The sequence below is a fragment of the Seriola dumerili genome, unplaced genomic scaffold (genome assembly GCF_002260705.1).
Source record: "Seriola dumerili isolate Sdu_G_001 unplaced genomic scaffold, Sdu_1.0 BDQW01000665.1, whole genome shotgun sequence".
Taxonomy (NCBI): domain Eukaryota; kingdom Metazoa; phylum Chordata; class Actinopteri; order Carangiformes; family Carangidae; genus Seriola; species Seriola dumerili.
The window spans coordinates 193,100-221,088 of record NW_019174920.1 but is presented as its reverse complement, the minus strand read 5'-3'; the positions used below and the strand labels follow the sequence as shown (position 1 = coordinate 221,088).

General features: G+C 43.3%; 1 protein-coding gene and 1 long non-coding RNA gene across 3 annotated transcripts in view; both read right to left on the bottom strand.

Annotated features, from left to right (window-relative positions):
• Window positions 1-4,716: 4,716 nt before the first annotated feature.
• The window catches only part of vps8 (VPS8, CORVET complex subunit), an 85,135-nt gene continuing 61,862 nt past the window's right edge, over window positions 4,717-27,989 (bottom strand). For both annotated transcript variants that reach the window (XM_022765088.1, XM_022765089.1), the window contains exons 37-45: window positions 22,530-22,715; window positions 22,333-22,414; window positions 21,732-21,814; window positions 20,183-20,263; window positions 19,540-19,709; window positions 18,911-19,079; window positions 10,579-10,632; window positions 9,991-10,071; window positions 4,717-6,354 (exon numbers count right to left, since the gene is read on the bottom strand). In XM_022765088.1, coding sequence (XP_022620809.1) covers window positions 6,229-6,354; window positions 9,991-10,071; window positions 10,579-10,632; window positions 18,911-19,079; window positions 19,540-19,709; window positions 20,183-20,263; window positions 21,732-21,814; window positions 22,333-22,414; window positions 22,530-22,715 — 1,032 coding nt within the window. In that variant the 3' untranslated portion in view covers window positions 4,717-6,228. The remainder of the gene's footprint in view (window positions 6,355-9,990; window positions 10,072-10,578; window positions 10,633-18,910; window positions 19,080-19,539; window positions 19,710-20,182; window positions 20,264-21,731; window positions 21,815-22,332; window positions 22,415-22,529; window positions 22,716-27,989) is intronic.
• Window positions 17,211-18,543, bottom strand: LOC111236406. Its single transcript, XR_002665722.1, has 3 exons — window positions 18,221-18,543; window positions 17,743-17,797; window positions 17,211-17,302 (listed from the first exon to the last, which is right to left on the bottom strand). It is a non-coding gene; the product is annotated as an uncharacterized LOC111236406 (long non-coding RNA).

The window sequence follows — 27,989 nt, the reverse complement described above, 5'->3', positions numbered from 1 at the left end:
AGATAATATTGAAATAGAGAGAGTATATGAGAACAAATTCTTGGGAGTTGTCATAGATCACAAACTATGCTGGAAACCACGTTTATCATATTAAAACCAAAATTACAAAGTCCATCGCAATAATGAACAAAACAAAAGACGTTCTCAGCCAATTGGCTGGACCTCTGTTGAATTAGGTCAGTCACTTTAAAGGGGGTGAATATTTATGCAATCACTTATTTTACATTATATATTTTTGATTAATTGACATTACTTTGTAGAAATCAGTTTTTACATCTACATCAAGTTTTTTTCGTAAATTCTTGTCAAAAAAGCCAAATTATATTGACCATGATTCTATTTATAAAAGCAATAAAATGGGAAAATATCCAAGGGGTGAATACTTTTTATAGGCACTGTGTTGTCCATGTACTGGGTGCGTGTGTACGTATAGGAATCAATCCAATACATAGACATGCACCCAGTACATGGACAACATTATTCTTTGTGCGTCTGACTTGGAAACATGCCATAAAGACTCCATGATTCTGCTGACCATGCTAGCACAAAGGGGTCATTAGGCTTCTCTGAAGGAAGGAACTCGATCAGTTTTGCCCTCCCAGCTGTTGGCAGTTGCACAGGCACCTAAGCTGACCACAGTGAAGGAAATGGTGACTTTTGGAATGGAACTAGGAATGACTGGATACAGCTCTGATTGGATGGATGGATATTCTTTGATTGTGCAGCCCCTACAAGCAGAGATTAAAGCAGAGGGTGCCATGAATCTGCGGTACATTGTGCTGGTGTTGGCTCTCTTTGACTATGAAAAACCATTTTAGTTGTTTATGTCCTGCTGCTAGAACTATGCTTGTGTGTTGCTGACATTAGGACCGATTCAAGGAAAAATATACATGCTGGTGGTTGATCATTTTAGCAAGGGGGTTGAGGCGCCACCGGCCATGCATAAGAATGCAGACACAGTGGTGAAACTTCTCTGTAGATAAGTAATACCGTGATTTAGTATCCCAGCTAGGATAAGCTCAGATAATGGAAAGGAGTTTGTGGACAAAACAGAGAAATGTGTTTTACAAAAACTGGGAATTAAGCAGATGTTGGGTTGTGTTTATCACCAACAAAGTCAGGGTATAGTTGAAAAAGCAAATGGAATACTGAAAAACAAATTCTTGAAAATTTGCATGAGCACAGGGCTAAGCTGGGGGGATGCTTTGCTGCTTGCTTTAATGGCCTATAGGGGAAGTGCTAATAGAACCTTAAACTAACACTGCATAAGGCACTAACCAGTCGGCCAATGCCATCCCCTGTATATAAGGCAGTTAAAGGTCCATCATTGGATCTGTTGACAGATGACATGAAGTCTTATGTACAACAATGACTACACAGTATAGGACAGGGGTCTGCAACTTTTATTATTAAAAGAGCCATTTTTGGCTCCTCTCCCACAAATAAAATCATCTGAAGCCGCAAAACCTATTCAACCCTTAAAATGAAGATAACACAGCATTAAAGTTTTATGTATAGTTATACTATATATAAAAGAACCATAGTTTACTGCATTTATGAAATTATAGAACTACAAAAAAACTGTTGACATTTTATTGCTGTTTTTACCTGTTATAACAAAGGAAACCCCCAAACTCTTATGAATAGGAGAAAATGGCATGTGTATGCCTACTTTTAAATAAAACACAGAACTATGCAGGCCTGTTTGAGTCCTTCTCTTATTTGTGAAGGGTTAAAAGAATAAAAAGTAACCCACTTTGAAATGAATAAAACATATAGCTGCAGCCTAATAGCTTTAAGAAGAGTAAACATAAGAACAGGCCAGTTTGTATTTAATTATGACTCAAGTCCATTTCAGTGTGCAATCATCCTCTTCTGTTTTTATCCTCAGCCAAGTACAGCATTCAACCGTCGAGACATTCAGAATTAAACTTTATTTTACTCTGAGACTTTTCTTTTTTTGGATTTATCCATGGTTAGCTTACCGGGGGTCTGAAACTCAAGATTAGCCACCTATCGGCAACAGGAAGAGGCGGTAGGCTGTAAATGTTGCTATGGAGACATTGTAAGATGTGACGTATATTTTAGTCGACGAAATATTATCAGTATCACCTCGATCACCAAAATATGAGGTGTTCTCTTTAAAAGAAAAAAGAAAAGAAAAAATAGACATTATTTATTTTCATATTATTTTATTTTTTTCAAAGCCACTGCAGAAGGGCTGAAGAGCTGCATGCAGCTTCAGAGCTGCGGATTGCCGACCTCTGGTATAGGAGTATTTCTGCTCATGTCGTTTTTTGCCCGAGAAGAGCCACAACCCACAGTGAAGCCAGGAGATCTGGTGTACAAAAAGTGGAACGTCCCTCGAAGGGAAGGGCCATACAAAGTGGTCAGGACCACTTCTACGGCAGTACACGTGAAAGGATCACCTACTTGGTATCATTTAAATCACTGTGTGAAAGCTACAACAGAACCAGCTGCTGGTGAAGAAGTGAAAAAGGAGGACGAAGATTCTGGAGTTCGGGAAGATGAGCCCCGGGGGAAGGTGGAGAGTGAGAGCAGTATGTCTGCTGCTGATCCTCATCCCACTGGTGAGCTCGACCCAGATGCTGCGGAGTTCCCAGTCATCCACTGTGTCGTGGGCCAAGATTGTGAGTAGTTCTATTCTATCTTAGGTGCATGGCTGATTGGTCACTGAGACACGTCCAGAGTACATGATGGTCTGAAACACTGGAACCACATTGAATATGACAGAGACGAAGATAGAATGGGAAGTAGTAGTAGGCACAAGTAAGTTTCAGGTCAGGGCCCACACAACTGGAGCTGGCACGTTGGCTCACAACAAAGTGGCATGCAGACAGTCTGTGCCAGTTGCTTTGGATCTACGGTGGACCACAGACTCCAAAGACACTAAGAGAATAGATGCTGTGTATTAATTGATTGATATTTACACAAAGTGCCTTACTGATATAGTATCATGCATTTAATCTAGTCATACAGTATGCACACAATGCAAGTGCAGTACAAGAGTACAACAGCAGTTTACAGTCAGAATATAACGTGTTCAATAATATTTCTTGACATATGCACTCTTGATTATATACTCCCCTCCAAAAGTATTGCAAAAGTGAGGACAGTTCCTTTATTTTTGCTGTAGACTGAAAACATTTGGGTTTGACATCAAAAGATGAATATGAGACAAGAGATCAACATTTTAGCTTTTATTTCCAGGTATTTACATCTGGATCTGATACACAACTTAGAAGATAGCATTATTTGTAATGGAACACCAAATTTTTAGGTGAGCAAAAGTATTGGAACAGATAGACTTAAAATATATTAAAGTGAATAAGACTTAATATTTAGTTGCAAATCCTTTGCTTGCAATAACTGCATCAAGCCTGTGACCCATTGACATCACCAAACTTTTGCATTCTTCTTTTGTGATGCTTTTCAAGGCTTTCACCGGAGCCTCTTTCATTTGTTATGTATTTTGGGGGGTTACTCCCTTCAGTCTCCTCTTTAGCAGGTAAAATGCATGCTCTATAGGGTTTAGATCTGGAGATAGACTTGGCCAGTCTAAAACCTTCCACTTCTTGCCCCTGATGAACTCCTTTGTTGTTTTTGCAGTGTGTTTTGGGTCATTATCTTGCTGCATTATGAAGGATCTCCCAATCAGTTTGGTTGCATCTGTCTTTAAATTGGCAGATAAAATGTTTCTGTAGACTTCTGAGTTCATTTTGCTGCTGCCATGATGCGTTACATCATCACTGAAGGTGAATGAGCCCATCCCAGAAGAAGCCATGCAAGCCCAAGCCATGACATTACCTCCACCGTCTTTCACAGATGAGCTTCTATGTTTGGAATCATGAGCAAATCCTTTCTTTCTCCAAACTTTAGCCTTTCCATCACTTTGGTAAAGGTTCATCTTTGTCTCATCAGTCCATAAAACGTCTCGTCTGTACATTTTGGCAAATTCCAGCCAGGCCTTTCAATTCTTCTTGCTAATGAGTGGTTTGCATCTTCTGATGTAGCCTCTGTACTTTTGTTCATGAAGTCTTCTGCGAACAGTAGGTTCTGATACCTTCACTCCTGCCCTCTGGAGGTTGTTGCTGATGTCACTAACAGTTGTTTTAGGGTCTTTCTTTACAGCTCTCACAATGTTTCTGTCGTCAAGTGCTGCTGTTTTCCTTGGTCTACCCGTTTGACATCTGTTACTTAGTACACCAGTGGTTTCTTTCTTCTTCAGGACATTCCAAATGGTTGTACTGGCTATGGCCAATGTTTGTGCAATGTCTCTGATTGATCTTCTCTCAGCTTCACAATTGCTTTTTTTTCACCCATAGCCAGCTCTCTGGTTTTCATGTTGGTTACACCTCTAACTATAAATGCAGTCTGCCCAGGCAAAACCCAAATCTGAAACTGGGCGTAAACATTCAGCGCTATTTATTGTTTGAATAATCTATGTAATAGGACACACCTGGGCAACAAAACACAACTGTCAGTCACATGTTCCAATACTTTTGCTCACCTAAAAATTTGGAGTTCTGTTACAAATAATACTATCTTTTAAGTTGTGTATCAGATCCAGATGTAAATACCTGGAAATAAAAGCTGAAATGTTGATCTCTTTTCTCATATTCATCTTTTGATGTCAAACACAAATGTTTTCAGTCTACAGCAAAAATAAAGGAATTGGCCTCACTGTTCCAATACTTTTGGAGGGGAGTGTATTTCATTTATGCAGCATATTCCAATGTAGCGTTGAAGTTTATTTATACTGTCTAACCACATTACACTTATACAATGAGTTTTGATTATACTACTATACTTTTACTTAAGTATCTAAACATTGAATTCATTGCTGCGTTCATTTGTTGAAAGCCGGTGAAAGGTGATCGTTCAGAAGGAGGGTCATAGAGTTTTTTACCTGTATTCCAACTTCAGGTTTTTTCGTCTCTATTTGCAAGTGTGCAAATCAGATGATATTAGTGCTGCATTGAAACTGTCTTAATATGATATGGATGAATGATTTCAGGTAATCCTGTAAGGGGAAAGGGATTGTCCAGGGCCTGGCAGATCCTGGAAGGGAGGAATATGTGGTGGCAAAAGTCATATCTAAATTGTAATAATCTATCTACATCTCATGCACTCATGTATTCAGTATTTCAGTATGTACTCATGTATTTTTGTCAACATCTGTGGAAAACATTAGTGCGTAATTAAACTGAACTGCTGACCTGAACTCATGTCAGCATGACCAGGACAAGTGTTCTGGGAGAGGGGCCAGAGTTGTAAAATAGAGTTACTGGAAGGGAGATTGTTTTCTCAAGAACTTAGTACATAACTGTATGTAAGGGATGTGAGATTGTTTGTACTTCTTTATAAGAGGTAGGATTTGGGGAGTTGTTTGCGACTCTGCAGATATTAGTCTGCCACCGAGCACAAATAAAATATACTCTGAACTAGCAAGACTGTCTCAAGAATAATATTTCGGCTACTACAAGCTTCAGTGAGTCAATTTTACATTTAGCATTAGCATCATTTATCATCAAGTCTGGTTCACCAGTTCACACTCATCATGACCCACTGCAATCACCAATTCAACCTCATCATGACTCACTGCATTCACCAGTTCACCCTCATCATGATCCACTGCATTCACCAGTTCACCCTCAAGACCCACTGCATTCACCAGTTCACCTTCATCATGATTAACTGCATTCACCAGTTCATTTCTCATACCCACTGCATTCACCAGAGCCTCATCTGTGACCAGCTGAATCATTAATTATCCTGCAAAGAGAGGCTGACCTGAAGAGAGCAAACATTTAGAGAATATTTTCAGCTCTGTTTCCCCTCCATCCAAAAGATAACAGTTTCTAACATTCTTACTGTGAGATGAATTTAGTTAGAGGTTGACTCTGCTCTTAATGACTGGTTTGAAAACCGGGAGTTTAAGTTTGATTTAAAGTCCAGATGTTTCTAACACAAACTAAAATGAGCTGGTAAACAAACATCTAGCATCACTTCCCTATGCAGAGTCAACTGCACATTCAGTAGATTATCAGGATGACTCAACGTTATCAATACTAAACAGTTTGTTTTGAAATAAACATTTTAACATAGTCATAAATATTAAACCAGATGAAACATCAATCAGTTTTTAATCAATTCTACTTGACTCTGAAAAAATAAGGAAAAACTGATCCTGAACCAGCCACAGACCTACTCCTCCAGCAGAGGTGGAGGAGAGAGTTTGAGCTGGAATGTCTCTGTTCCTGGGTGAACTGGGAGAAGAAATCCTGACTTCTCAGAGCTGTGGCAGAGGGAAAGGTCTGAGAGGATGGACAGCTGCCAGGAAGAGAGAGAGAAAGGCAAAACAAAGGTCACTTCACCTTTGTAAAACACAAGTGTTTCTGATATCAGCTCAGTGCTTTACCAACTCATAAAGGTTCAGATTACATTTACTTTGAATTATTTATTCATACTGAACTCAGGAGGTAAAATGTTTTACTCAGTAATTAACTCCGTACTCTCATTCTACTGCTCAATCTATGACCATGATTATCAGCTGTGTCAGAAGTGAACAACGTTAATCTCTGAAACAAGTACATGTACAAGTACAAGACATGTTAATATCTGTGTGATCTTCATGTGAAGGCTGTTCTTTACGTTTCTTCTGTCTGTTAAAAATGGACAGAGGAACTTCTATAAACCACATGAATACAGTTTTATAGCGTAGATTGACAGATTCATTTGTAAACTTTCTCTACCTACATTAACAAATAAATACTGTAAAAACAGGGTCTAAATGAGCCAATTACAAAGCAGGAGGTTTTAGACAGCTGAGGCCTTGGGCTTTCTCGGCCTTCGCTGTGAATCTTCTGAAGGATTGAAGTCAGAATCTAGATGTCGACTTCTGGAGATTTTAAAAGATGAAGGTCGCTCACGGGAACTAATATTGGTAGCTACAGTGTCTGAGTGTTATTCAGCTGTCTCACTGTAATGGTGTAGGACTTTGTTAAACTGACATACAGGTGGTCATGTTTATCATCACTTCTGCTTGTTCAAATGAAGACTAATTGTATTAGTCACAGCATCACGATCCAAAGTGCTCCTGATGCTGCGGTTTCATGAGGACTCGTCTCTCTGAACTGCCTGGGTAAACAGGGTCATGGACCTGTTGGGACTCATCATTCCAGAGACCAGATGTTTCTTTGCTCCACTGGACAAAGGAACTCACACCCCACAGTTCCTCACTGTTCACACCTAGGGACGACCCCCCCCTACAGACCTCACTGGCCAGCCAGTGTGAGTCAACATGTGACATGTGACCCCCTAGGGTGTCACCAAACAAAACCAGATCTCTTGTCCCTCTTCTCTCTCTTTTTTTTTGGCTTACGCTGGAGAGCAGCTCCTGCTCTCTCCTCTCGACTCATCAAAGGGCAACAAGGCCCCAGCCCAGGTCAGCTCTGCTACCTGAGAAACCAGCTCTCTCGCCGGCCTGCTCACAGCAGCCTGCACACCCTCTTCTCCTCAACAGCAGCGACCTGCTTTGGATTAACTGAGAGTGAACCAAGTTCTCTTCAGAATCAGCAGCTACGACACAAGGCCAGCTGATTTTCCAAGCAATAGGAGTCATAGCAAAGTTAGCTTGGAACAGCTAACTCTCTGAGGAGAACAAAGGAGATAACAGCAAAGCAACACAGCCAGACAGGACTTTACTCCACCAGGAAGCCTCCCAACTCAATGGACTTTACAACAACACTGAAAAGGACCTCTTTGTTTGTTCCAAGGACTGGGTAACATTAACTCACTGGGCCAAACCTTTCCCAGCACAGCATAGCACAGCACAGCGTAGCTAAGCAGCAGAAGTCTTAACTTTGTTAATGTACTTGTTGATTGATGTCTTGTTGTTGTACAGTTAATCGGGTACTCATATGTTCACACACATAGTAGTATGTCCCAGTTCTAGAACCTGCATGAAGCTAACCACCTCCCTCTAACCTGGTGCCTTTAGATTACATGAGCTAGGCTAACAAAGAAACTCACACCTTCCCTCCCACACACACCAGGTGGTCTCAGTGGCCATTTTGAGTAGTTTCTTTGTTTACCGCCATCTTGTGTAGTCTTCTTTGTTCAGGTCATGTGGTCACAGTGATCACTTTGAATTGGCCATCTTGCCTTTGTCTGTGTCCCCACAGACACACACACATACACACACCTGTATATACTAGATTAGACATTGTGTTTTTACTCTGCTCCATTGTAAATAAATGTCTTTAAGTATAACTACTGGTGTGTTTAATGTTGCACAAGCGTGAATATTACCTCTACTTAGTAGAATTCCAATCCTTCAACTTTAACTTACTGTTGATATGGTAATTTGGTTATAGTTAGTAAACTCTAATTGTTAATCAGAGTTCCAGATTAATGGTAATAAATTGAGAGTGAAACCATATTGTCTATTTTGCCTATTAGTTTAGGCTGGTGCCCCGAGGACTTTAATTAATTTTAAAGTTATTATTTAATATTAATATTTTTCTTAATTTATGATAGCCAATAAATTGATAGACATCCGAAATCCAACATATTTGGTGTCCAGTTCATGAGGTAGCGCCAAGACCCAAGAGACCCCTCTCTCTGACCTGCCTGGGTCAAACAGGGTCATGGACCTGTCTCTCTGACCTACCACCCTTGCTAAACTCCCTTAGCCTATCTAAGGAGACACTGACTAATTTTTGGGTTATAAGGTGGGATATTTATTTTCAGAACTTCCATCCATCCGTTATCTTCCAGGGTTGGGTTGCAACAGCCTAAGCAGGAGGTCCCAGACATCCCTCTCTCTGGCAATGCTTTCCAGTTCCTCCTGGGGGATCCAAGGTGTTCCCAGGCCAGATGGGATCTATAATCCCTCCAGCGAGTTCTGGGTCTGCCCTGGGGTCTTCTCCCAATCGGACATGCCCAGAAAACTTCCCAGGAGGTATCCTTATCAGATGCCTGAACCGCCTCAGCTGGCTCCTTTCCACATGAAGGAGCAGCGACTCTACTCCGAGCTCCCTTCCGGTGGTCCAAGCTCCTCACCCTATCTCTAAGGCTGAGCCCAGCCACCCTATGGCAGAAACCCATTTTGACACTTGCATCCGCATTCTTATTCTTTTGGTCACTACCATATCGACTGGTATATCAAGAGCTTTGCCTTCCGGCTCAGCTCACTCTTATTCACAATGGTGCAGTACAACGTCTGCTTTGGTGCTGACGCCGCCCTGACCCGCCTGTCAATCTCCTACTCCATCTTACTCGTGAATAAGACCCTGAGATACTTGAACTCCTTCACTTGGGGCAGTAACTCAGCCCCAACCTGGGGGGAGCAGTCCACCATTTTCTGGCTGAGAACCATGGCCTCAGACTTGGAGGTGCTGACTCTCATCCCAGCCGCTTCGCACTCAGCTGCAAACCGTCCCAGCGAATGCTGTAGGTCATGCTCTGATTAGGCCAACAGAACCACATTAGCTGCACAGATGCAATTCTGAGGTTGGCGGAGTCCAACATTCACTAAAAACGTGTTTGACTTTGTGCCGAGAATGTGGACACAGCTATCACATTGGTTATACAAGGACCGAATGGTTCGTAGCACAAGTGTAAAAAGGATATGTAGATTAGGACAGCCTGGGTCAAGCCCTGCTTCCCTTTCCTGAGTCACCGAACGGTTTGCCAGAATTTCCTTGAGGCCAACTGAAAGTCCTCCTCCAAAGCCTCCCTGAACTACTCCCACACTTGAGTTTTTGCTTCCGCAACTGCCAAAGCTGCTGCCCTTTTGGCTGCCCAGTACCCATCTGCTGTTCCTGGAGCCCCCTGGGCCAGCCAGGTGATTAAGGCCATTTAGCCAGGCCTCCTTCTTCAGCTTGACAGCTTCCTTTTCAGAACTTTTCTTTCAAAAATTATTAATATATATTCATATTTGTTAGACAGATACAGAGTCCGTACCCTGGATGGTCCTCGGTACAAAGAGCGTAGCTGATCCCAGGACTGCTCCTGCTGATGGTCCAGTGTCGCCTCAACAAACACCTGGACCACAACAAAAAACCAAAAGAAATACAAAATATAAAGTATAAATATTAAACAATACTTTGTTAATTCGTGCATACAGAGTGCAAACAGCAAAATCGTCTTGTGCCTCATTTTTGATGATTTTTAAGGGACAAATTCAGAAATCCAGCAGCTCTGCAGTGAACATCAAGTCGATTAGACTTGTTGGACTAGTTTGGTCAGAGAGCTGTTATCAGACTTGCTGTCCTGCAGCTGGACATGTTACATCTTTACAAATGAGTCAAATGAATCTTAAAGGGTTTTTCCACATTATGACAACTGCATTTGTACAAGACCTTTCATGGGACCAGTTTTGGTGATCACTGGTTTTTTAACAATTAATCCATTGTTTGTATTAAATTGGAAGTATCCCAAGTTTTAAGAGTGAAAATCTAACACAATAATCATGTACAGCAGAGGTGCAGATGGAGGGCCTCCTGTGGTGTGTGTGTAGACAGTAAACATTGGAGATCAGATAACCCTTACCTTCTTCCTGTGAACCTCTGCTCCTGCATCATGATGCATCGATGTGACACGAGTCTGAGAGGGAGAGATGAGGATAGGCTCATATTATCTACTGTAAGACAATCTTTCACATCTGTCACATTAACACCAACATGAATCTGCTGTTCCGTGTTATAAAATGCCTTTTACAGCTGTTGTGGCATGAGTTTCCTTGATGTCCCCACACTCCCTGCTGCCTCATGAAAAACCCACAGCATGCAGGTGAACTGTGAAACCATCTTTAATGGCACAATGACCAGCACAAGGCACTGAGTGTTGTCTGTCTAAATTATGTCTGTTCAGCAGCACTGTGTGAAATTGGTCCATGGAATGGAATGGTCCATCATGGGTTCATGGGTTTCGTCACCGGTCTCATGACCGGCCTCATCACTGGTCTCGTTATTGATCTCATCACTGGTCTTGTCACTGGCCTCGTCACTGGTCTGATCTCAGGCATGATGATTGGTCTCATCACCGGTCTCGTCACAGGCCTCATCACTGGCCTCATCACTGGACTCGTCACTGGCCTCATCACTGGTTTTGATACTGGCCTCATCACTCGTCTCATCACAGGCCTTGTCACTGGTCTGATCCCAGGCCTGATCACTGGTCTCATCACAGGTCTCGTCACTGGCCTCATCACTGGTCTCATGACTGGCCTTATCACTGGTTTGGTCACTGGTCTCATAACTGGCCTTGTAACTGGTCTGATCTCTGGCCTCATCACTGGCCTCATCACTGGCCCTCGTCTCATCTCAGGCCTTGTCACTGGTCTCGTCACTGGTCTTGTCAATGGTCTCATCACTAATCTCTTCACTGGCCTCATCACTAATCTGATCACAGGCCTCATCACTGGTCTGATCACTGGCCTCATCACTGGTCTGATCACTGGCATCATCCTTGGACTGGTCTCAGGCCTCATCACTGGTTTTATCCCTGATCTCATTACTGGCCTCGTCACTGGTCTGATCTCAGGCCTTATCACAGGTCTCGTCACCGGCCCCATCACTGATCTCATCACTGGTCTCATAACTGGCCTTGTCACTGGTCTGATCTCAGGCCTCATCCCTGGTCTCGTCACTGGCCTCATCACTGATTTCATCCCTCGTCTCATCTCAGGTCTTGTCAATGGTCTCATCATTAATCTCTTCACTGGCCTCATCACTGGTCTGATCTCAGGCCTCAACACTGGTCTGGTCACTGGCCTCATCATTGGCCTCATCACTCATCTCGTCACTGGCCTCATCACTAGTTTGATTACTGGCCTCGTCATTTGCCTCATCAACTGGTCTCATCATTGGTGTCATCTCTGGTCTCATCACTGGCATGATCACTATCCTGATCACTGGCATCATACCTGGACCTGATCACTGGTCTTATCACAGGTCTCGGTATTGGTCTCATCACTGGTCTCATCAATGGCCTCATCACTAATTTCATCCCTCATCTCATCTCAGGCCTTGTCATTGGTCTCGTCACTGGTCTTGTCAGTGGTCTTATCACTAATCTCTTCACTGGCCTCATCACTGGTCTGATCTCTGGCCTCATCACTGGTCTTGTCACTGGCCTCATCACTTGTCTCGTCACTGGCCGCATCACATGTCTCATCACTGGTCTCATCACTGGTTTTGTCAGTGGCCTCATCATTGGTCTCATCACTGACTTCATCACTGGTCTCGTCACTGGTCTCATTATTGTTCTCATTACTGGTCTTGTTATTGGCCTCATCACTGGCCTCATCACTCATTTCGTCACTGGCATCATCACTGGTTTTGATACTGGCCTCATCACTGGTTTTATCACTGGTTTCATCACTGGTCTGATTACTGGCTCATCGACTGTTCTCATTACTGGTGTCATCTCTGGTCTCATCACTGGTCTGATCTCAGGCCTGATCACTGGTCTTATCACAGGTCTCGTCACTGGCCTCATCACTGGTCTCATCACTGGCCTCATCACTGGTTTAATCTCAGGCCTCATCCCTGGTCTCGTCACTGGCCTCATCACTGGTTTCATCCCTTGTCTCATCTCAGGCCTTGTCATTGGTCTCATCACTGGTCTCTGGTTTTGTCACTGGTTTTGTCAGTGGCCTCATCATTTGTCTCGTCAATGGCCTCATCACTGGTTGTCACTGGTCTAATTATTGTTCTCATTACTGGTCTCGTTATTGGTCTCATCACTGGTCTTGTCACTGGTCTCCTTATTGAGCTCATCACTGGTCTCAACACTGGTCTCGTTATTGGTCTCGTCATTGGTCTCATCACTGGCCTCATCACTGGTCTCAACACTGGTCCCGTCACTGATCCTGTCACTGGCCTCGTTACTGGTCTTGTCACTGATCTCATCACTGGTCTCAGCTACATTTGAAGGCAGCCGCAGGTTTCACCTGCCCTCATGGTTTTTTACCACTATTATTTTAAAATGATGAGAAGTTGAAGCATGACATGCTCCAAGATCTTTTCTTCAGTGATCAAATCTGAATCAGATGTAAACAACAACTGTAGTTTGGTTACTGCAAACAACAGCATCACTTCAGCAGACGGTAGAAGCACAATGTGCAAAACTCATCACGTGACCAAAGCCGAGGTAGCATGAGTGCTAACAAGTTTCTCCACTGGCTTTGGTGACCTTGTTACAGTATAATGTTAGTCTCATTAGCAAGACAAATGCAGAGTAGCCTCTGCTTTCAGCTCTTTCTTTCTGACAAATAACCCTCACCCTGCATATGGGAGTGGTCCATGAGTGTGTACCCCACATCAGTTCCTTTCACCATCAGCTGGGTCTGCCCACCTGATGAGACCCAGTCAGAATGTGATCAGATGTCATCATCCTGATAATGTATTAGATGGAGATCACAGGTAATAGATGGAAGATGCTTCATGTCTCCTCCAAAAGATGAGGGAGGCTCACTCATGATGACACATGTAGGGAGGCAGGTGGAACCAAGTTACTGGATCCCCCTTCACTTTAAATCTTTATTATAGCAGCTCTCTGAGTATTATGGAGGGATGGAGATATAGTAGATACCTCCCTTTTCTGGTGTAAAAATGTAACAATGCTGGATCCACTTTAGTGAATTAATAACTTTTACAGTGGCTTTATTGTTAATCTTTGATCAATTTGTGCAGAAAAGTTATCGTTCTCCATCCATGCTGTTCAATCAGTTCTGCTGCTGTGTGAGGACCACAGGTTTAATAATAAAGATCTGAAACCCAACACAATATCAGTGTTTCAGTGTTCTGGGTTTCTGTATGTTAATGTATTTAGTAGGTTGAATGTAGGAACATGGGAGGTCAACGTCCTGTATAATAATATATAAATAAAAACAATGTAAAATAATAATAATAATAATAATGATAACTAGAAAATTCCAGGGAAATTTTGAGTGCCACGTGGACTACTGCCAGGATGAGTACATGATTTATTTCCAGTGTTCAAAAGTCACCCTGATCATATTCTGGTTTTGAGAAATGTCTTGATATAAAAGACTCTGATATAAAACAATGTCACATCCCTCCATCATGTATTATGTGGGAAATATCTCATATTCTGTGTTGTTTTTTTTAATAAAACAAGAGGCAACATGTCTTCAAACTGGCATTTAAAGGGTTAAAATCCTGAAAACTAATAAACATTTGGTAGGTTTGAGCAGAACTGAAGTGGTTTAAGAGATGTATGCAAAAAAAAAGCAGAAAAAAATGTTGATATATGATGATTTTATAGCATTTTCTTTGTGTGTCCTTTTTTGGACGCAAGGAACCCCAGAGGGTACAAAATGTGTTACCAGTGTATAATAGACCTGTAACAGTAACTGACATTAGATTTTAAAAATATGTCAAAAAAGACACTTTCTTGCAGAAATCCATACCTTCAGCTGTAACACAGCCAAAATGATCAGCAAATCAAAAAAGAAAAGTGAAGAAAATGTCCAAAAAAGGACAGAGGGACCCCTGAGGGTTAATAAATCCCATGAACCGCTATTTAAATTACCACTATTATGTTTTTTTCGGTGCTAAATTTAACATTACTGGGGAGGAGAGCAACGCGACTAGAAGTGACAGCGAGAGAGGGCTAGTAGCTTCTCCTCTCCTCTGTCTCAGCGGAGACCGTCACAACTTCATTCACTCATTTAACAAAACAAAAAGAAAAGCAACAAAGGAAGCAGTAAATGGACTTACATATTTAAGACCTAACTAAATGTAATTTAAGACCTAACATGCGGCTAATGTAAAGCTAGCGGAGCTTGGAGAGTTGGTTATCTGGTTGCTAGGCACGCACACACGCACACAGGTCAGGAGCTGCCGTTGCCATGGCAATGTGAAAATCTGCCCAGAATTTGGCTTCTACATGGCTTAAAACAATTGCAAATTATGAGAAAACCGTTACTTCTTTTCAAAAACCGAAAACACCGTGACAGACACTGAAGCCAGAAGTTTCTTACAGTCTCTATTTTATTCAGATATTCCTTAAAATGAGTGCGTAAGCTCAGTGCGAAGACAGAGTGAGATTCTTTTGGAAAAAAAAAGACGATTACATTAGGTGTCAATGAGAGTGAGACAGGTATTGCTGCCGGACTCGGCACCCCCGTTTAAATTTTGTGCAGACCCTGCCTGTCAAAGTTACATTTTATGAATCCCAACAACTATGTCTACATTTTCAGAAAGAATTATTTGTCTCCTTTTTACGGTTTGGCCGTGAGCTCGAGTTAAAAATAAAAATAAACGTTATTTTTTACTGCTTCACGCACTCTAGCCAACTGACGCTGTCACTCGTACTTTGAAGAAAAAGTGATTTCCACTCCTCCTTGAGTGCTCATAGTTTGAAAAGTTTACATGTTATGTAAAAACAGTTGCCGTGTTTTGGAGAGAGCAGAAGTTTTCCTCCGTTTTATAGTTTGAATCACATTTCTACGTGCAGGTATGAGAGAGCTGGGTGACTCAGAAAAAAGGTGAAATTTTGTAGAAAAAAGGTGAAATTTTGTGGGTTGTTAAAGAAAATTCCAATGCATTCCTAATGCATTATTTATTCCCAGTATTTTGGGAATAACTTTGGGAAAAATTGGAATTTTAACACCAAAAGTCATAGCACCTCTCTCGGGATCAAGACGCACATTTTGATGTATATATTACCGGGGTTTTCTCAAAGCTGCGGGACGAGTTACGTGCCAAAATTTGGCGGAAGAATAATAATAAGCCCGAAGGAATATTAATAGATGCCTCGGAGCTGAGCACCCGTGGCACTAATAAGTATTATCCTTTAAAGCTGGAATAGGTACTATGGGAGATGTTAGCCTGAGTTTGCTAGATTTTGAAAGTATCCAAAAAAAAAACTCCCACCCCCTCCCTTCAGGCATCCCTCTAAGGCCACTCCCCTAAAACACACGCAGTGCTCAAGTGGACGAGAGAGAGAGAGCGGAGCACAACGTAGCGGTAATTGTCGTTATGATATCCCAATACAGAATAACTCATTCACAAGTAAGAAAACATTTAAGATTACCATAATGAATGTAAACAACCAACATGACTGTTGCTCGTACTCAATGCTATCAAGCTAGTATGCTTAATAATAATAATAATTTTTGTTGGAAATACAGTTAGATACAATAACATATCACTGGCTAGCTAGTAGCCACCTGCGGTAAGGTTGTATATCAAGCCAAGCTAGAAATATCAACAAACATCAAACAAGCTACACTACTAATACTAAGTTAGCTATACTACTAGTACAGCTAACATTTCACACATAACGCAACACAACGTTTCAACGTCACACATATTACGTTGTTTTGCATGTTAAAGCTTCCAGGATGAGAGCATTGCTAGCTCTGATTTCATCTCATCACAGAGGCCAGGCTCAGGCTTGGGGGGGAGGGTGAGGAGGTTGTGGGAGAGCATGTCTAGATGAGCAGGTATCTATAGTAGCAAATTATTTGTTTTTGTTTTTTTTCTGACCAACACCACCAATACAAAATTCAATGAAGCTCTGTTCTATAATAATATCTAATATATTTGTTATCTGTTGCTGCACAGGCCAGAATTCGAGAACTGGGCTTGGAAAAGTGGCATCACCTGCTGCAGTTCTGTCTGAGCTCTGTGACCCAAGACTGGTGTTTGATATGTTACAAATTACATCAGCAGATGCTCCTCAACCAGGCACTGTGGTTACAGGTCATTCTACATGGTGCATTAGCCAGAAATGTCCACAGATGTGGAAGGGACATCACAACATCACAACTCCTTCCATGCAGTCACACATACAATCATATACAGTACCAGTAAGAAGTTCAGGAAAGTGTGTCCAAACTTTTGACTGGTAGTATCTTAAGTTTTATTTTGAATTCTTATTTATATGCACAATCTGTTCTGACTTTTTTTTAATAAAATCTGTAAAATGATACATGCCTTTTCCTTACACTTACAGAATAAACAATGAAGTTGTTTCATTTAGTATCTCTTTGTATGCTACACAAAATAATCCAATGTGGTATGTAATTTGTTTATTGTATTTTTATGGACCTAAATATATATATACATACAACATTACTGAAATACTATTAACAATATAAGATATATACACAATGTATCACTGACATACATAATACATTTACTGTTGATTATAGGCAGAGGGGAGTGTCTGCTGACAGGTCAGGCTCTGCATGTGGCGTCATGTGGGCATTGTGGCTTCTTCTGCTATGGCAGCACCTGTCCTTTAGAAAGAATATCACAATTAGCCATCATCTCTACAAAAATGACATTTAGATTATTAGATGTGAATGTCTTTATTGGACGTATAACAACACAAGGCTATTGCTACATAGAAATACAAGTCTCAGGTTATTTTGCTGAGGGGAAGATGGTTTTATGGGTATAAAATACGTATTTGAGAGGGTTGGTTAGTACACAAACATTGAATTCAAGAATATTTTTCTAATATGAGAAATGGTCTCAACTGCTAGAACCAATATTGTGAGTCGCACCCTCATGTACGTAAAACAAAACAGCTACACATACAAGAAGGATGCATTTATATGAATAACAGTGGTCTAAGCAATTACACTTTGCACATTTGTAAATGGGTTGCCAACAACCTGATTTTTAGAAGTTTGAAGACCTAAGCTATGTTTCTATCACATTAAGTTGCACTCACCAGTGGGAGAGATATCAATGAAATGGTGGAGCAGGGGTGGTGGTCTCATCAATCCCTGTTTGAAAGGTGTGGGAGTAAAGAAGTCAATCTCACAACTAAAAATACAAATACAAAACACAAACATCCAATTTGAAGTTATTACAGACAAGAAAAACACTGTCAAATAACATCTGCCCACAACTACAATGCCGACATCGCCAAACATATAGGCTGCACAGATTACATACAAGGCAATGTTATGTGTGATCTCAACTACTCTGTCTACTAGCATAGCTGATGTTGCTTACACCCAGTGTTATCTAACTTTAGCTTTGGCTAATACATAAAACATACATTGGTTTATGATTAAACAGCTGAAACAGCTTATGAAGCAGCTATATACGTAACATATATATATACACTGTATATATATATATATATATATATATAATAACTCCCTCCCCTCCACTTCCCAAAATAAAACAAACAAGATAATTACCTGTCTAACAGAAATATAGCCACCATCGCATCGCTTTTTAGCTCCTCTGTTTCCTCAGTTGTTGCCATAGTTGAAAAGCAACATCAATGTGGACACTTGTTCGGCCTCTGAAATTGTCCAATTTTATTTTTGTAGCAGCTTTTTCTGCTACCTTCTTCCTTTTACGAGTGAAGCTGCTGCTGAAGTCAAAGCCTTGGGTGGAACTGGCTGAACTTTCTCTGCCATTCCTGTGCGTCTTCTTCCTCTTCTTCACCTGTGACTGTCGCTTGTCTGACACGGAAGCAGCGGTCATGCAGCAGTAAGCCGCAAGTGCACGGCCAGAGTATGCACAGGCACGCTAGTGAGGTTGATAGACAGCTCGGCTAGCCAATCATTGCATCTGGGCCGAATGTAGTGATTGGCTGGAGTTTTAACAGCCCTGTGACTGACACAGAGTACGGATTTTTTTTTGTTTATTGTCAGAGCATTTAATTTGTTCATTGCTATTGGGATATTAAGAGAATTTGAAGAAATATCACAAAAAGTGTTTATGAAACAGATTACCTACTCAAGCTTTAAACTGCACGACCCGAACAGACACTGATTATTCTAACACCGAAGTCAAAGATTTAATGGAAAACTATCTTTTTCTTGAAGGTATATTTATTCCCTCAAGTCTATCTGGCTCTATCTTTCTTTACAAACACACACCTGAGCCAGGGACGTGCTGCGGCCTTTCTTTGGTTCGGTGGAAGCCCCGCCTCTTCCTCCTTGGCTGGATGAACACTTGTAGCAGCTCCACCGCTGCTGCAGCTCTAAAGAAATGCCCCACCCACAGTCCTTCTGCTGCAGGCACTGGAAATGGTACAGGTGGCCACAGCTGACGAGATACACACACACACACACACACACACACACACAAGTTACCACCCTTTAACTTCAGTTGTCAGTGGAAACTTTCACAATCATTTGTGTCAGTGGCGTTTCACAACAATAGGACACACTGACTGTCAAATTATTCAGTGGACAGTCTACCGCAGAATTAGACTGATCAACAGTCAGTGTGTCCACTGCAACATCCAAGTCAGTGTGCAGATCTTACTGCTTCATCTACTGATAGATTGACTTTATTGTTAACCTTAGAGGAAATTTGTCTTCGGCCTCTCCCAAAGGAAGTACAATAAAAAATACATGCAATCCCCATAACAAAAACATCAAAACCAAATACACCATGTACAACATACAATAGTGCAAATGAGCTGGTAGCAACAGATAGGTTGTCTGTCCGAGCCGCAGACAAACAGAGAGTTGCAGACGGCCTGTCACCTCAGGTGTGTTACCTAAACACAATGATCTCCTCAGCTGAGTCCTGCCTCCTCTTGTACTGCTGGAGGCAGATGTTACAGTAGTCTTGTCGTGGGTGGAGTCCTCTTGTGACAGCAGCACGCAGGTGAGCCAAGGACCAGTGGAGATCATGGTTCAACAGACTGGTTGTTGTTTCAAGTAAAGTCTACAACAGAAAAGAAAAACAGCATTACTAAAGGTCTGTGTTTTTACATGTAAATTACATGTCTGTTCACATGTGCAATAAAAGGAGTTAAGCTACAGATAAGCAACAGTGTTTTTCTGTTTTACTGTTCACAAATATTAGTGATATGAACAAAACTCTAACAGCATGAATCATACAGTATTTATGGTCATGGTCCATCAGAGTGTGTGTGTTGACGGTGTGTGTGTGTGAGTCAGTAAGGGACAGATGCAGCTTCTAGAGACCTGCTGCTTTGTTTAATGATGAATCACAGACTGAGGCACAATACACACAAGACATGAAATATTATACATAGAATATGAATAATTATTGAGTCACAATAAGCCTAAACAAACTGCTGAAGACCAGACACTCTCTCTCTCGCGCGCACACACACACACACACACACACACACACACACACACACACACACACACACACACACACAGGTTTACCTGTTCATAGTTAAAGGTGTCCAGCATACCCAGAATGAGGCCTTGGATCTCTGCCAGTTTTCCTTTCCCATAGACAGGGTCCTGACAAGGTCACATGTCACAGTGTTAACAACAATGACATCCATGTGTTGAATCACACATTAATGGTCTCTCTTCAAACACACAGTCAGAATTTCAACACCATATATTTCTCATTTCATAATGATGATGATGATGACAGTTTTCTATATTGTTAACTTAACCTTTTAGCCTCAGAAATACACTGTCTCAGAAGGTCTTCAGACTCTTCACTATATTAGGTTGTAGATTTAACCTATTATGGCCATTTTCGTGTTCATCATTTCATTCTTGGTGTCGACTAAAATAGATTTATGTGCTTTAATGTTCTGAAAAGACATTATTTAAATTTTTCTGTACATCTTATACTGTACTCTATTCACCCTCTGTCTGAAAAGCTCTGTTAGAGTTCAGGGCTCTTTAAGGCCTCCCTCCTCCCTCTGAAGCTGACCAATCAGTGTGCTATGATTGGTAACTACCATGGCAACGACGCGTTCTGCATGTTTTGTGTAAACAAACGCTTGTGGCAGCTTCAGTTCTGCCTTATCAGTTTGAGTGGGAGTCCGGAACCAGAAGATGATAGACCCGATCCAGCTTCAGATATTGGATTGGAGCAGGAAAACAAGTGTACCTACTGTCAGGCAGCCCGAGGGAGGGAAGAGGCAAAAATATGGAGAGTGTTGTGAATCAAGATGCTGGACAGTCTTCAAAGACTTAAGATGACAATATTCAAAACTTGGAATACTTTTATGAGAAACCCTTTTGATTTTTTATGTGTGGACACTCCGAGACTAAAGGAATGTAAATGATGGAGGAACATCATTTATAGTCGACAGGTAGGGAATCTCCAGTGCTTTACCTCCTGCTGGTTTACGATGCCAGTAAATCTGAATTAATTAAACTTTAGTGTGCATAGTTACTGAAAAACGAACTGAGCAGTTAAATTATGGATCACTTATCTGAGCTAACTAGATATAGCATGTCAATATTTACAAATGTTTAAGCATTTATATCTTCGCTACACTGCTTCTTACTAAGACAATAAGGTCGCTGAAAACACAGTTAAACTTCACAGCCTGACAATGATAATGCAGACTGACCGGCTATGAGCCTGAGTCTCCCATTCAACCACATTAAGTGTGAACACAGAAATAACCGTTGTGAAAATAAAGTGTCTAACTGTGTGTGGTTTCGGAAGCAGTACTCCTAGAAGTGCAGGGCTCACACTATAATGTCTGGAGCAGTGGAGGGAACTGTGGAAAAAGTAGATTTCTCCAGGCAGGTGAGAACACAGTGTCTTTTTGTCATGGCTACAAAACTAAAGAAAACTCTTCATTATAAGTAGTTATGTGCTGTGCCTTGAATGGGGGCGTGCCAAGCTTGCAGGGGGTGTCCAGCTTGCAGTTGGGCAGCACCAAGAGACATATTGACGTCAATATGTCCAGGGAGTAATGTCTGGACCCCCAACGAGGCGTTTCATATACACACAGACCTGCAGTATTCGTTGGATGATGGCAGGCAGAGAGATGAAGCAGCTCATACAGTTGAGAACCTTCATCGTCAGCTCCTTCAGCACTGAAACATACACAAACATCATTTTAATCAACAGTTCTCATCACTGATTCACTTCTCAGCACAGACGACCTGTCCTGCTGTTTTAACTGGTGAAGAAATAAAACACCAAGAAGCTCCCTGGCTACATAAATCATATCATACATGATGATAGAGGAGGGGGGGGATCAGTGTTAGGGACTACATCCCTGTCCTGACAGAGAATCATCTCACCTCTGACTCTACAGCTGATGCTTCAAACAGCTCTCAGCTCAGAAGATTTAAAACCAACAAATAAAAACAAAAATAATGTGTAATACTAAAAAACACACCTGTTACATGTTTTCCATGTTCATGTATTTACTGTGATACAGTGAACAACATGTTAAAAAGAACTGTTCAGCTTCTAAGTCTTTTTGTGTCATATCAAACGCAATACAGAGAACTATGTTCTAGTGTGGTCCAGTGGGTAGCATACACCAGAATACACAACCATGTGCGTGTGTGCGTGCGTGCGTGCGTGCGTGCGTGCGTGCGTTTACCCTCAGAGGTGTATTTGGAATCAAACCCCTTCACTAGTTTCTGAGAAGCCATCATGGTCTCCAGAAGAGGAAACCACAGAGCCTGTGAGGAGGAGAGCCATGGATGAGAAGAGAGTGCCACACACACACACCCACACACACACACTCTCTCTCTCTCTCTCTCTCTCACACACACACACACACACACACACACACACCTCTCTCTGTTGCTGGTAGAGGTTGTGAGAGTTGCGGTGACACAGGGCGATAATGTCATTGAGTGAGTCCTTCACTCTGGTCAGAGTTGAGTCTCTGGGATTCTCGTCTTCACCATGTCCTCCTTCAGGTCCTTCAATTCCTGTTTCTTTCTCAGCAGTGAGGAGACACAGTTCATCCTTCAGTGTCTGCAGAGACAGAAACACCTCAGTGTTGAAGGTTCATGTACTTAATGTTGTTCAAACTGTTTAATATGTTATATGAATCTATTTCTTCACAGCTGACTCTGATGACACCACTGAGTGTGGATGTCAATGTGACAGCGCCTCAGTATCCATATACAGTGCCTTGCAAAAGTATTCACCCCCTACGTGTTTTTCCTATTTTGTAGCCTAAAACCTGTAATTAGGTTAGGTACTGTTGTTTTTGTTCTCTTTATAAGGGGTCCAAGCAGAGAATGCTGCTGGGAACCCTATGGCTTTTGTTCTCTTTATTAGGGGTCCAAGCAGAGAATGCTGCTGGGAACCCTATTGCTTTTGTTCTCTTTATTAGGGGTCCAAGCAGCGAATGCTGCTGGAACCCTATTGTTTTTGTTCTCTATATTAGAGGTTGTTGGGTCTGAGCTCTACCTCATGAGCTGGACACCAAATATGTTGAATTTCGGTTGTCTATGAATTTATTGGCTATCATAAATTAAGAAAATATTAATATTAGAAAAATTAATGTTAAATAATAACTTTAAAATTAATTAAAGTTCACGGGGCACCAGCCTAAACTAATAGGCAAGATAGCCAATATAGTTTTAGTCTCAAATTATTACCATTAATCTGGAACTCTGATTAACAATTAGCTTACTAACTATAACCAAACTACCAAATCAACAGTAAGTTAAGGCTGAAGGATTGGAATTCTACAAAGTAGAGGTTGGCAACATTCACGCTTGTGCAACATTAAACACACCAGTAGTTATACTTAAAGGCATTTATTTACAATGAAGCAGAGTAAAACACAATGTCTGATCTAGTATATGCAGGTGTGTGTATGTGTGTGTGTGTGTGTTTGTGTGTGTGTTTGTGGGGACACAAACAAAGGCAAGATGGCCGATTCAAAGTGGTCACTGTTACCACATGACCTGAACAAAGAAGACTACACAAGATGGCGGTAAACAAAGAAACTACTAAAAATGGCCGCTGGACCACCTGGGGTGTGTGAGAGGGAAGGTGTGAGTTTCTTTGTTAGCCTAGCTCATGTAATCTAAAGGTACCAGGTTAGAGGGGGTTGGTTAGCTTCATGCAGGTTCTAGAACTGAGACGTACTACCATGTGTGTTAACATACGAGTACCTGATTAACTGTATGACTGACCACAACCTAAGCAAACATTACAACAACAAGACATCAATCAAGAAGTACATTAACAAAGTTAAGACTTCTGCTGCTTAGTTATGCTGTGCGGTGCTATGCTGTGAAAGGTTAGGCCCAGTCAGTTAACGTTACCCAGTCCTGGAAACAAGCAAAGAGGTCCTTTCCAGTGTTGGTGTAAAGTCCAGTGAGTTGGGAGATTTCCTAGTGGAGTAAAGTCCTGTCTAGCTGTGTTGCTTTGCGGTTATCTCCTTTGTTCTCCTCACAGAGTTAGCTGTTCCATGCTAACTCTGCTACGACTCCTGTTGCTTGGAAAACCAGCTGGCCTTGTGTCGTAGCTGCTGATTCTGACGAGGATTTGGTTCACTCACAGTTAATCCGAAGCAGGTCGCTGCTATTGAGGAGAAGAGTGTTTGCAGGCTGCTGGTAGCAGGCCGGCGCGAGAGCTGGTTTCTCAGGTAGCAGGGCTGACCTGGGCTGGGGCCTTGTTGCCCTTTGAAGAGCTCAGAGGAGAGAGCTGGAGCTGCTCTCCAGAGCAAGCCGAGGGAGAAGAGAGCGAGAAGGGGGCCAGAGATCTGGTTTTGTTTGGTGACACCCTTGGGGGTCACATGTCACACGCTAACCCACAGTGGCTGGCCAGTGGGGTCCGTGGGGGGAAGGGTCATCCCCAGGTGTGAACGGTGAGGAACTATGGAGTGTGAGTTCCTTTGTCCAGTGGAGCAAAGAAACATTTGGTCTCTTGAATGATTGAGTCCCAACAGAGGTCCAAGCAGAGAATGCTGCTGGGAACCCTATTGTTTTTATTCTCGTTATTAGGGTTCCAAGCAGTGAATGCTGCTGAATCCCTATTGTTTGTGTTCTCATTAGGGGTCCTAGCAGTATTTGCTGCTGGGAACCCTACTGTTTTTGTTCTCATTATCATTATTATTGTTATTATTATTTTTCTCCGCTAAAATTGTTTGTGCAGCAAAAACTGCTGGAGAAGAACTTCCACCCACTACTTAGGCACAAAAATGGTACTAGGTGGTGCTATAATAATGAAGTATACATGTGTGTAGTTTCTCGAAAACGGCTTGGGCAACAGTCAAAATTCTTTTGCCATTTAGAGCTCTGAAATCTTCTGCATCTTTGCTCTTATGGTCTTCTGTTATAAAAATGCTTAATTTTTCAGCCATTTTCAAATAATCGAACATAAACCCAAAATGAACTAGTCAAAAGCCATTTATCTGATTCTCACGAAACTTGGTCTATATCATCTATAGACAATGCTGATTAAAAGCGATTAAAATAATTTCATTTTGTCAATGAAATTGACAAAATTAAATCTTCATTTTGTCAACTCCTCCTTGAACCGTCACCTTACCGTGGTGGAGGAGTTTGAGAGCCCTAATGACCCTAGGAGCTATGTTGTCGGGGGCATTTTGCCCCTGGTAGGGTCTCCCAAGGCAGATTGGTCTTAGGTGAAGGGCCAGACGAAGAACGGTTCAGAAGATCCTAATGATGAATAATATCAAGAACCCGAGTACCCGGCCCGGAGGGACACCGGGGCCCCGCCCTGGAGCCAGGCTTGGGGTTGGGGCCCGTGGACGAGCGCCTGGTGGCCGGGCCCCATGGGTCGGAAACTGGTTTTTGGAACATGGAACGTCACCTCTCTGGCGGGGAAGGAGCGGGAGCTTGTGGAAGAGGTCGAGCGATACCGGCTAGATATAGTCGGCCTCACCTCGACACATAGCGTTGGCTCCGGAACCCAAGTCCTTGAGAGGGGCTGGTCTCTCCTCTTTGCTGGAGTTGCTCCGGGTGAGAGGCGGAGGGCCGGGGTGGGCTTTTTGGTGTCCCCCAGGCTCTCTGCCTGTATGTTGGAGTTTACCCCGGTGGACGAAAGGGTTGCGTCCCTGCGCCTTCGGGTCGGGGATCGGGTTCTGACTGTTGTCGGTGCTTATGCGCCGAACAGCAGTTCAGACTACCCGCCCTTTTTGGAGTCCTTGGGACGGGTGCTGGAAAGCGCCCCGAAAGGGGACTCCATTGTCCTACTGGGAGACTTCAATGCTCACGTGGGCAATGACAGCGTGACCTGGAAGGGTGTGGTGGGGAGGAACGGCCTGCCCGATCTGAACCCGAGCGGCGTTCAGTTATTGGACTTCTGTGCTAGTCACAGCTTGGCCATAACTAACACCATGTTCAAACATAAGGATGTCCACAGGTGCACTTGGCACCAGGACACCCTAGGTCGCAGGTCTATGATCGACTTTGTAGTCGTATCATCAGACCTGCGGCCGCATGTTTTGGACACTCGGGTAAAGAGAGGAGCAGAGTTGTCAACCGACCACCACCTGGTGATGAGTTGGATCAGATGGCGGGGGAAGACGCCGCGCAGACCTGGCAGGCCCAAACGGGTTGTGAGGGTCTGCTGGGAAAACCTGGCGGAAGAACCCGTCAAGATGATTTTCAACGCACACCTCCGGCAGAGTTTCGACCGCGTCCCGAGGGCAGTGGGGGACATTGAGTCCGAATGGGCCTTGTTCCGCTCTGCTATTGTTGAGGCGGCTGTTGCAAGCTGCGGCCGCAAGGTAGCTGGGGCCAGTCGTGGCGGTAACCCCCGTACCCGCTGGTGGACACCGGCGGTGGGGGAAGCCGTCAGGCTGAAGAAGGAGGCCTACAGGGCGTGGTTGGCCTGTGGGTCTCAGGAATCAGCTGACTGGTACCGGCGGGCCAAGCGGAGTGCAGCTGCGGCAGTTGCTGAGGCAAAAACTCGGACGTGGGAGGAGTTCGGTGAGACAATGGAGGAAGACTATCGATCGGCTCCAAAAAGGTTCTGGCAAACCGTCCGGCGCCTCAGGGGGGGAAGGCGGCAACTCGCTCACACTGTTTACAGTGGGGGCGGGGAGCTGCTGACGTCAACTGAGGATATAGTGGGACGGTGGAAGGAATACTTTGAGGAGCTCCTCAATCCCACCAACACGTATTCCGTAGAGGAAACAGAGCCAAGAGACCTGGGGATGGATGATCTAATCTCCGGGGCAGAAGTCGCCGACGTAGTGAAACAACTGCGCGGTGGCAGAGCCCCGGGGGTTGATGAGATCCGCCCTGGGTATCTCAAGGCTCTGGATGTTGTAGGGCTGTCTTGGTTGACACGCCTCTGCAACATTGCGTGGACATCGGGGGCAGTGCCTTTGGAGTGGCAAACCGGGGTGGTGGTCCCCATCTTTAAGAAGGGTGACCAGAGGGTGTGTTCCAACTACCGTGGAATTACACTCCTCAGCCTCCCTGGTAAGGTCTATGCCAGGGTACTGGAAAAGAGGGTCCGGTCGATAGTTGAACCTCAGATCGAGGAGGAGCAATGTGGTTTTCGTCCTGGGCGTGGAACTGTGGACCAGCTCTTTACCCTCGCTAGGGTGCTGGAGGGAGCATGGGAGTTTGCCAATCCAGTCCACATGTGTTTTGTGGATTTGGAGAAGGCTTACGACCGTGTTCCCAGGGGCTCCCTGTGGGGGGCACTCCGGGAGTATGGGGTGGATGGCCCCTTGTTAGTGGCCATTAAATCCCTGTACCAAAGGAGTGTGAGTCTGGTTCGCGTAGCCGGCAGTAAGTCGGACCTGTTCCCGGTGAGGGTTGGACTCCGCCAGGGCTGCCCTTTGTCACCGGTTCTGTTCATAACTTTTATGGACAGAATTTCTAGGCGCAGCCGGGTGGTGGACGGGTTTGGGTTCGGTGGCGGGAGGATCTCGTCTCTGCTTTTTGCGGATGATGTGGTCCTCCTAGCTTCATCGAGCGCCGACCTTCAGCTCTCGCTTGGGCGGTTCGCGGCCGAGTGTGAAACGGCTGGGATGAAGATCAGCACCTCCAAGTCTGAGGCCATGGTTCTCAGCCTGAAACGGGTGGATTGCCCGCTCCGGGTCGGGGGGGAGGCTTTGCCTCAGGTGGAGGAGTTTAAGTATCTCGGGATCTTGTTCACGAGTGAGGGTAGAATGGAGCGGGAGATCGACAGGCGGATTGGGGCTGCGTCAGCAGTGATGCGGGCACTGAATCGGTCCGTTGTGGGGAAAAGGGAGCTAAGCCGGAAGGCGAAGCTCTCAATTTTCCGGTCGATCTACGTTCCAATCCT